Raw genomic sequence first — 10,268 nt, 5'->3', positions numbered from 1 at the left:
CTGCTACAGATTATTGTTACTGCAGTTCGGCATTTATAGATCTGGTAGAACAAGTTATTGTTAAAATCAACTGTTTTAAATTGTGAAATAAATTTTAGCCAAAGATCATTTTCAGACTCTGGCCATATGTTTGAGATAAAGTCCGAATACCACATGTGATTATATAATGCGAATGAGAATCTAAACACATAGAGAACCTAAAACTTCAGCATGGTCCATTTAAACTTAACATGTTTGTACTGATCACGATAAAAAGAAAAGCTTGCTTGAACTTGTCTAGGTTAGCTTGCACATGGATGCAAAACACTAAATCTGAACAAACATTTAATTTTTCATCCTGTTTTTAATACAGTTTAAATGTCAGTGTGGTTCACATGCAAATGCAGCTACTGCTAATGCATTAATATAGATAACACGCTGTGTCTTTGTGTGTGTTGCTGTGCACGCTCAAAAATGGTACATCCTGGAGGAAATGACTTTGCCTTTTTTGTTGTTGTTTGTTTTTGGGAGGTTTTCGGGTGGTTCAGGTGATACGCAAAGACATCACATGATGCTCTTTGACAGTATATCAGGTGGAATCAAATCAGCAGTTGAGAACAGATCAGTCGCAGGTCAACCAGCAGGTAAGTCACTGACTGAAGTCGTTGACTGTTTTCTTAGTCTGTGTAACAGAGGACAAAATGAGGCAGGATTTTCTGTTTTATCACCTGTTTATAGAACTTATTCTTGTTGTATTCGTATTAATGTATTTCTATATGTGTTTGTGTGTGACTGCATGAACAAAAAAGAGTGAGGAATCAGAATCATCTGTATCTTATCAGCCCCATGATTTTTTACTTTATTCATGTACACATGAATCTGTGCAGGAGAACCAAGAAGCACTCAGTACTGAAGTGAGTACAATCCTTCAACTCTTTGAGTGACTAAACTTTGGAAACAAACCATCCCAGCGGTCTCTAAGAAAACTGACTACCTGAAGAATGGAGAGAAACAAGAAAACCGTTTATTCACTGTTTATTCTGCTGCTACTGCTACTGGTCTGCAAAAGTGAGGAGTGTCCCAGCCTTCCAAAGAGTCAGTCGTCTTCTTCCCCCCCCCCTCTTGATTTATATCATATAACAAACTTTAAGATCTGTTGTTTGACATATTTACTCATTTTCATTTAATCTCTCCTGTTTTAATTCTCACAGATCTCACTTGCTACACTGACTACAATAGAAACATCACATGTTTGTGGAACAGCAGATACGTGTCTGATGACACTGCATGCACCATACATGCTCACTATAAATCTCGACGCCTGTAAGGACCTCGGTCACAAAGAGAAATCCTCAACACATAAATACTCACAATACATAAATCACACCTGTTATCATGTGCACCAAAAAGAGATTAATACTGTTTTTTTTTTTCAGTTCTTACAGCGCTTCCTGTCACCTAAAGCCTTTTGATGTCTCCAGACCAGCTCTAAAGAAGTGCTCCCTGATCTTTGAAATTGAATACACTGTGAGTGTGTGGAAAAATCAAATTGTTTTCAAGCCCCAGATATACAATCATATGTCCTATATGTCAGTTTGTAGTCTAAGTAGTGATCGATGTTGGATTAATTTTAAAAACTGGTTAGCCAAATTTATCAAGCACATACCACAGTTAACGAAAGAGAGAGGGGTCAGTGAGCAGGGATCTTTAAAAATTGTTTTTTGCCAGAATCATTCTCTTTGACTTTTCCATGTTCTGTATTTGAAGTGAAGTTTAAGGTAATTATAGCTTTTGTCCAGCTTCTTTTTAATGGCATGAAAGTGAAATTGCAATGAAATCTGAAAGTACAGAAAAATCCTTTTAAGTGAATCTATTATTTCTCATTTTCCGCTTCTGATATTTTAATTTCTATTTTACTAGACTTTTGCCTGTTGAACAGTTCAAACTGCACCGCTTTAGTCTTGTACTGAGTGATGATACATGTACTCGTTATCTGTCTAAAAGAAGCTTCATCTCTTCTCTCTTTATAGCTGCTCTCTGTTTATACCAACTCTGTTGTCTGATTGGCTATTTGTGACTCCAATCTTTGACTTTGGCAAACTTCAAATTTGATTTAAACATTTTTTTTTCCAGTTTCTGTCTTTCCATGAGTTGTCCCTTAATCTGAGCTGCAACCAAATGAAGCAGAGTTTAATCACTTCCTTCATGCCATCCTGTCACAGTGAGTGTAATCTACAGTATAAATACTGGCTCTTTGTGATTTACAGTGCGAGCTATTCATGGTGACCTAAAACAACTGTGTGTGTGATCTTGCAGTAAAGGTGAATCCTCCTGCAGAGCCAAAAGTCAACTTCACGTCTGTTTCCTGGTTGTCCCAAGTCCCCGAACATGAAAGGATCAGTTCATACAAAAGTAAAGTGCAGTGGAAGAAGCAGGATCAGTCATGGAGTGTAAGTTTAGATTTTGTGACACAATGTGAACAAGTTTAAGTGTAAAGTGATCTTAAAAGTGCACGTTTAAATGACAACCCTGTGGCTGTGTGAATCCAAGCAAGATTTATTCTCAACCCCGCACTGCTTTCTGTCTGTCAGGATCCCGCTGTGCGCAAAACACGTGGCATTCAATGTGGGCAGGAGTGCAAGGCAGAGCTGAAGCCACATTTGCTGATCCAAGGCGAGAGGTATGAGGCACGCGTTCGTGTGCGGTCTATTTTTCAGCACCGCAAGGGAGCCTGGAGTGACTGGAGCCCCACTGCATCATGGGAGTCACCAGCAAGAAGAAAGAAAAAAACTTACCATGTGTAATTGCTATAAACTTTCACAGCACACATTGCAACCTGTACCCAGATATTTAAAATCACAGATGTACGGGATGTATATAAAACTTAGGTTTTTGGTAGCACTTAATAATAATGTCACAATGTTAAGAATTATTAATGTTTTAGTAAGGTATTAGCAAGTGTTTAATTCATACTAACAGTGAGTTACTATCAGTGATAGCTGTACATGGTGTAGTAGTAACAGATGTATAAATATATGTGTATTTAAAAATGACATACTGAGGAGGAGTAATTATATATAAAACATGGAGTACACACTGTTAGGTTCATTTTTGAGAGAGAGAAGACAAACATGCTCAAAGCGCGTTGTCTTAAATGTATTAAGCATTTGAAGGCTCAAGTTAAAAAACAGCTGCCGAGTCTCTTTGCTCGCTCAGGAGAGCCAAACGAACAAAGAGCAGCACACCCAAATAGTATAGACTTTTATGGTGGGTCACAGAAACAGAATGTTAACATGATTGGTGGAATTAGTTGAGGGTGGCCTTTGGTCTGATACTGGTGCACGTTTCTTCTTCTGCACCTCTCTGGATATCAGCCTTATATGGAGATGACCCTTTCGCAGGCAACACTCCCATTACCATGGCAACCACCTGTCGTTCTCCAGCCTGGCCTATAGAGTTCAAGAAGGGGGGTTGTCTTGTAGCTATCACGACCTCCATCCACATTCCTGTGAAGGATCTTCCCCCTGTTTGTCTGCCAGCATCAGAGTGAATCCAGACTATTCTTCAATACATTGTGTGCAGTAAAGGATAAACAAATGTGTGTTGCTAATCATCAAGTGTTAGCCTTAAAGATAATAAATCCCATCAACACTTATTACCTCAATAATGCTTAAAAGTGTAATATTATTATAAAGTTCTACCAAGTTTTTTAACTGTGACATGATTTTTTTTTTTTTTTTGCGAGGAGGGTTTGTTCTCCACCACAGTACGTTCATAATAAAAGAATCAAAAGAATAAAAGAATACATTTTTATAGTCACACAACGCATGCTTCTTATTAAGTGAAGACAAAACAGAAGAAAGACCTCCAAACAAACAGTAACTGAATGATGCTGCAGTAAAGGAATGGGGCAGTCTTATGCAAAAGATTTGAATGCAGAAATTAATAATAATAGTAATTAAATGAAGGGTGAATATGTAAACTAAATAAAGTAAAGACAGCACTGAAGCGAGAGAGAAAGAAAAGGAGACGTTAATGCTGCTGCTCAAAGGCAGCAGTAACAGTGAGCCAGTGCAGGTGATTTCTGACTACGAGAAAACTGAGAGGCTCGACAATGATCGATTTAGGCTCCAGAGTCTAGATTCAGGCATGTGCAGTTGTGCAGAGGTCAGTGAAGAGAGCATGGAGGCAGATAGCATCAATATGACTGATAGCCATGATGAAGAACCTGAGGCTGAGGAGGAGGGAGGGAATGAACAAAAGGCAGATTTTCAGAGGCTGTTTGGAAGCAGCGGAGGTGTGTTTGGCAAGTCTATCCAGGTTTGTTCTGATTATGAGCGAGTGGAGAAACAGCAGGCTGACAGCCCGGAGCTTCCCAGCTTGGATTCAGGTGTTAGCAGTGGGGGAGAGGAGCAGCTGAGTCAGGATGAGGGCATGGAGGATGTTGATAAGTCCACTGAATCTACACGCTTCCTGTTTCCGCCTCATCCTTCCAGTGCTTTACCATGCTCCCTGCTCTCTTTTCCACAACTGCCTCTGAACTTGCCTGGGCCACGACTGAGTCCAGCTTTGCAGCTCCAGCCAGGTCACAAGACACAGGGGTTTGCTCTGATGTCAACAGGCAGGTCGGTGGAGCCCTCTGGTGATGGATATATGCCAGTGAAACAGGAGGAGGGCTGAGAACAGACAGCAGGCTCAACTAGCAGGACAACATAGCATGTAGCACTTGGAGGAGTCATCACAGTCACTCAGTTCTCAGGAAAATGTAACATCACATAGAACAGAATAGCTCTTTATTGTCATTGTTACAAAAACAATGAAAGGCACTTTGGCATTTCTCCATGTGTGTGAAGTACACAACAGCGTAAGTATTTACACAATAACACAGAAAAAGAAAGCTGCTAAGTTGCGGAGAGCGCCGGGCCGCTGCGTCTGCTCGCGCCGCCATCTTGAAGTAAAAAAAAAAAAAAAAAAATCATGTTTCCGCCCGGTTTCGAACCGGGGACCTTTCGCGTGTTAGGCGAACGTGATAACCACTACACTACGGAAACTGCGTAACCGTCCACTCAGTTTTCACAATATGTGAATCATGAATGCATTACCCTTAATATATTTTCTGTCAATGTTTATGCTTGATTAGAAACTCATAGGCAAAAAAATAACGTGACTATTTCTATAATGTAAGGGCTGCCCTCTCTGCCATCCCACTAGCTGACCTAACTGTGCTAAGATTCCCTACATGCACTAAAGTTCTTGGCCACATACATATTGAGTTGCTTGGCTATAGAAATCCATACCGTGAAGCCCCAACGCACATTTTTTTTAAATTTATGTCATTGGCAGAGGAAGTTTGATGCTGTGCAGAGCCTTGGTGACTTTTACTGCACCCCTACCCATTTATTATGAAAAAGCAGTGCAACTGATTTTGCTTTTTTTTTTTTTTTTTTTTTTGTATAATACAAAATGATTTGTATGATTTAGATTTATACTTAAGTGGCAGCTATTTACTGGCTTTAGAAAGTTATTTTAAATGATGTCATGTCATGAATAACACAAGCTAGTTTCCATAAAAACTAAAAGTGGTGAAATTCTCAAAAAATGAGCGAGAAGTGTATGTAATTTTACATATTTTGTTGTTCTGTGTGTGTGTTTGATGTGTATCTGAAAAACTCACTGCAACACAGTTTTGAAAACACTGAAAAGACCTCAAAACATTTTTTTTTAACTTAAGAGAGGGGCCGAGGACACAGAAAAGACACACCTGCACAAAAACATGAAAACACAGAGAGCGACACATGACAGAGACACAAGGGGAACCTAATGGCCAAGGAACAAAACAGCGAATACAAGAACTTGAAACATAGAATAAACTCAAGACTACTAAATGAACCTAAACTACACCATGATACATAATAGACACCAAAACACAAGAAACTCAAAACACTGGGTTAAATGACCGAGAACCATGACACAGATCTGTTACCAACATACTGAAATGTCATCAAAATGAATGTAATTGATAAAACTCAGAAAGATCTAAAAAGTCTGTCAGATTAATGCCCGAATGTCACAATATGGTTTACTGACATTAACAGTTCCTTCATTAATATGTGTATGCATCATGGATCTGACACTAAATAATGTTTCATTTTCTTCCTTTGTACATCCCCAAACTGTTATTCTTACATTTGTATAGTAAAAATAGAAAGATCCTGCCTCAGAGTTATATTGAAAAGCTTGTTTGTGCATTTATTACTTAATGTTTAAATTACTTTTATTGTAATTTATTATAATCAGGTTTTCCTAAAAACGCCTTCAGTTAATTTAATCACTAAAAATGATCAATCACAAGTTCTAAACCCTTTCTAACTTCATACATCATATCCTGTCACTTTTCAATCAGTTGGACACGTCTGTTCATTCACGCTTTCCGTGTCTGGGAACAGCAGTACTGAGTAAAATTGCATTTTTGGGGACGAGTTGTATTAAGTTTGTTTTGAATACTTAGCAAACATTCAGCAGCACAGCAGTAGTTGTTAACAACGTCTTCCATGTTTAGTGAGACACTAACTCTCACAATACTTTGCTAGTTTTATTTATGTAGTATCAGGTGCAGCTGTAGTTCCCAGCCATGGTATAACCTACTTCAGCGATGTCAAACTCAATTTAGGGCCATGCACAGTTCACTTTGATCTAGTAGGCTAAACCAGTGAAAGTGCCCTTTCTTTTGGTGTAAAGATGTTTAAATACACATTTAACCCCAATGAATATGAGATAAAGAAGTGCAATTTTGGGTCATATGAGCTCTTAGTTAGTTAGTCTTAGTTAGTTAGTTCAGTTTTCTGCCAAAGCTGGGTCTCTTTGTCAGTGTGAAGCCAAGCGTACTTAAATGTTTTAGCATAAACCGAGCAGATGTTCACCAAACGTCTGGCCCGTGAACTGTGGTAAGAACACGGACTCAACCATGCTGTGCTGAAGTTTGTAGTTAAAAGAGCTCTCGTCCTGTATAAACCGCTAATATTGAGACAGACAGTAAATGGAGAAGTCCTCCAACATTTCTGCAGGATCGTATGCCCCGTTTCCCCTTAGTTTTTTTTTCTCTGATTAGAATACATAAAGTGTGTCCATGTGATTCTATTAGAAAACTGTGTTTTCATTCTGCAAGTTAATCGATATTTGGAGAGGAGAGACTGAGAAGGTGAGAGGTGATGGGACCCTGGGGATACACCAGGACTGATTCAACAGTGTGTGAGGAAGAGGGGGAGAAAGGGGAGCCAGCAGCTGCTAAGAGATGCAGAGGAGAACAAGGGGAGAATAGACAGCTGTTCTCTGTAGTTGAGGAACTGGTGAAAACATTTAAAACAGTTTCTAAAAATTTGCTTCCTGTATTTGCAGAAGTATCTCCAACCCAAACTATAACAGCTGCATACAGGGAACCACTGATGTTTATGCTGCACGACAGGATTTGACAGAGAAAGAAAGAAAAAAAAAAAAAAGTGAACCACGGACAAGTTTGATAATTCTTTGATTTATCCAGAATATATTTAGTTAAACTGTTGTTTTCATCAAAGTGGGATTGTGCTGGTTTCAGTGGGAAAAGTATGAAGTTTATTTAAATAAAAAGTTCAAAGACCTGTGAAAGGTTGTAAATTAATAAAGTTTGTCAGTATTTTATAAGGATGTCATGTTTCTGTATCACATCTGTCCCGTTTGAGCCTCTTACCCAAACATCAGTCTGTTTGGTGCTCCGATATCTTCAACATCTTACGTAAATTGTACTGCAGTTTTCTCATCCAATAAAATAATATTTACTTCATCAGTTTGTCTTCAGTTTTATGTGAAACATACAAGGATCAAATCTTTTTAGTTTATTTTAGGGATATGGGATATTGTCCTTAAATATAATTAAAGCTTTCAGACAGTGTGTATGAATATTTCTCTGTCAGACAGTCACACAAGTATAAATGATACAAAACAGAAATGTATACCTTGAATTTTAACTGAAATACAATATTTGAGACAACTACATTTTTTGTTTCAAAATTTTTTGTATAGTAAAATCTCAATAATGTAAATCCTATTACATTTGTAACATCACAATGAAATGAGACTCGTTTCAAGAGCTACACTAGCAAACTAGTTTACTAGCTAAACTTAGCATAATTGTTGGCTAAAGGGACTCGGTGCATGGTTGTGGTGTTCTCCCAGATGCATCAAACAATACAATTTTCTCTGTTTAAAGTCAAACAAATGATATAAAATAAAGCTCTATTTCCATCGAACATGTCAAACATGAGCTGTCCACCACAGCTGTAGCTGCTTATGGCGCGGTTGCTAGGTAACAGAAACTTTCAGTAGCAATGAGCAATAAACCCTATACTATACAGAGGTAAGAGATCACAATCTTCATATCAGAACTTATATTTAAGTTTCAAAAGTTAAAAACAAAACAAAACAAAAACAAAGAGATGAGATGTTTAAACTGTTTAAGAACTAGTTTTGAAATCATAATACTTTCACTTCACTGCTTTCACAGTCATAGTAACCATGAAACAATTTTAACAAATAAAGAGTTTCGGTTTAACAAGTCTACAAGGTGCCATTGGTGGCTGACGTGTTAAGTAACTTGATAAAGAGTACAAAGGGAATTGAAAAAAAGCACATACTCATAGTGGCTGTTGTGGTGTTTCACAGTTCTTCATATGAAGTCTCAAAATATGTGACCAATCATATCACTAAGTTACTGTTGTCAGAAAAAAACCCACAGTTCGTAGCTTCTTCTGTTCTTTTCTTTGAACTCTCTTTCATAAGTCACACTAGATGTAAAGAAGTGTTATATAGGACAAAGGTAAAGCTTAAATTATCTTACAGACATTGAAATGACAGAACACTGAACACACCCGGACTGGTATGTTCTTAATGTCACTTTATGTTTTTTTAAATTATATTTTAGTTTAATAGGCAGGCAAAACAGACAGGCTAAGAGCAAAGTGCTCTGTTAGGTTGAAGGTCTTTAACATAAGACCGTGTGTGTGAGGAGAGGAATTTTAAATTATATTCTGGATTTAACAGGGAGGCAATGAAAAGAACCAATATTGGAGAAATATGCTCTCTTCCTTTTGGTAGTGCCAGAGCCAGCAAATTGGCCAATGTGACGTGGCGACCCAGTCCTGACAGCAAAGAACGGCAACAGTAGGAGACAAAGCGTGTGATTGGCAGCAGGGCAGAGGTATACCTCTGCCTACATTTGTGAGTAGGGTTTCCACGAGCTGGGCTGGGATGTGATGGCCCCAGTGAACCGGCCGGTCAGCTGCCGGCTCAGCTGCCGGCCCAGCAGCCAGCCCAGCTGCTTCTGATGCTGGGCCAAATGATGCAGCACTGGCGGCGATGTCCGCATGGCAGGCGACGGCCCAGGACGAGCAGCTGGCTGTTCTGTGGGAACAAGCACCACCAAGCAGCACCAGCACGTCCTGCCCTGCTGTCAGTGATGCTCAACTGGATGGCGGAGGGAGAGGATCCACAGGTTTTCAGGCCACGGTGCTGGCATGTCGCTGGCCGGAGGAGGAGAGGGCGACACAGCTTTTGCCACTGACAGGGGTTTTGAGCCTGTCACCAGCGTCTCGGGGGGTGTTCGAGGTCATCTGCTGGGTGGTGTTGTGGATCGCATGGGCCTCTCCCCGGAGGATGTCAGAGAGATGGCAGTAGGAGGCGCACTGTAGGAGGCGCGTATGCTGAACCTTGTGTTCCTCGAGCAGTTTGTGAAGGGGCTGCCCGAGGCCACTGCCCGCTGGGTCCGCTAGCGGCTGGAGGAGGACTATCCTCCGCCTGTGAGCGCTTTGGCACGAGCGATGTGCCCACGGCAGCACCCGCTGCTTGTTGATAGTAAGAGCAACAAGCGCTTTCACGTCAAAAGTCGTCATAAATAAGCCTCCAATAACACCAGAAAAAGTCGCCAGATTTGTCGCTAGTCGCTTTTTAGAAAAAAAAAAAAAAAAACGACGCTAAGGGGGGTTTGAAAACTCTCTAAATATAGCGACAAAATCGCTAAGTTGGCAACACTGTTTTCAGGGTATTTAAAAAAATTCAAAACAAAACAAAACCGTGCATCTCAATGTGTATTCTCTGAGCATGCGCAGAATTACGCACAGCTGTCATGTGATCCTGTGATCCTGTGATCGAACAAAGGATCAAAGGCTCAAAGAGCGCTGACGTCAAATTCGCAGCCACGAAAGTCTATAAATACCCCCTCTTCACCGTTGCAAACACAGTTTTACTTGGAACATTTTCAG

At 39.8% G+C, this 10,268-nt stretch overlaps 1 protein-coding gene and 1 non-coding gene across 2 annotated transcripts; one reads left to right on the top strand and one right to left on the bottom strand.

The window, feature by feature from the left end:
- The first annotated feature begins 903 nt into the window (after window positions 1–903).
- Window positions 904–4,831, top strand: LOC146667606 (uncharacterized). The gene is made up of 7 exons (XM_085408789.1): window positions 904–1,074; window positions 1,191–1,302; window positions 1,416–1,506; window positions 2,113–2,200; window positions 2,296–2,429; window positions 2,571–2,779; window positions 3,972–4,831. The coding sequence occupies exons 1-7, from the start codon at window positions 981–983 to the stop codon at window positions 4,657–4,659; spliced, it is 1,416 nt and encodes a 471-aa protein (XP_085264915.1). The 5' UTR covers window positions 904–980; the 3' UTR covers window positions 4,660–4,831.
- A 126-nt stretch (window positions 4,832–4,957) lies between these two features.
- On the bottom strand, window positions 4,958–5,030 carry trnav-aac (transfer RNA valine (anticodon AAC)). Its single transcript has one exon. It is a non-coding gene; the product is annotated as a tRNA-Val (tRNA).
- Between the last annotated feature and the right edge of the window lie 5,238 nt (window positions 5,031–10,268).

The sequence above is a fragment of the Rhamphochromis longiceps genome, linkage group LG6 (assembly GCF_057381845.1).
Source record: "Rhamphochromis longiceps isolate RC_006_pf linkage group LG6, R_longiceps_female_GT1.1, whole genome shotgun sequence".
Lineage (NCBI taxonomy): Eukaryota > Metazoa > Chordata > Actinopteri > Cichliformes > Cichlidae > Rhamphochromis > Rhamphochromis longiceps.
This window is presented reverse-complemented; position numbering and strand designations above follow the sequence as displayed.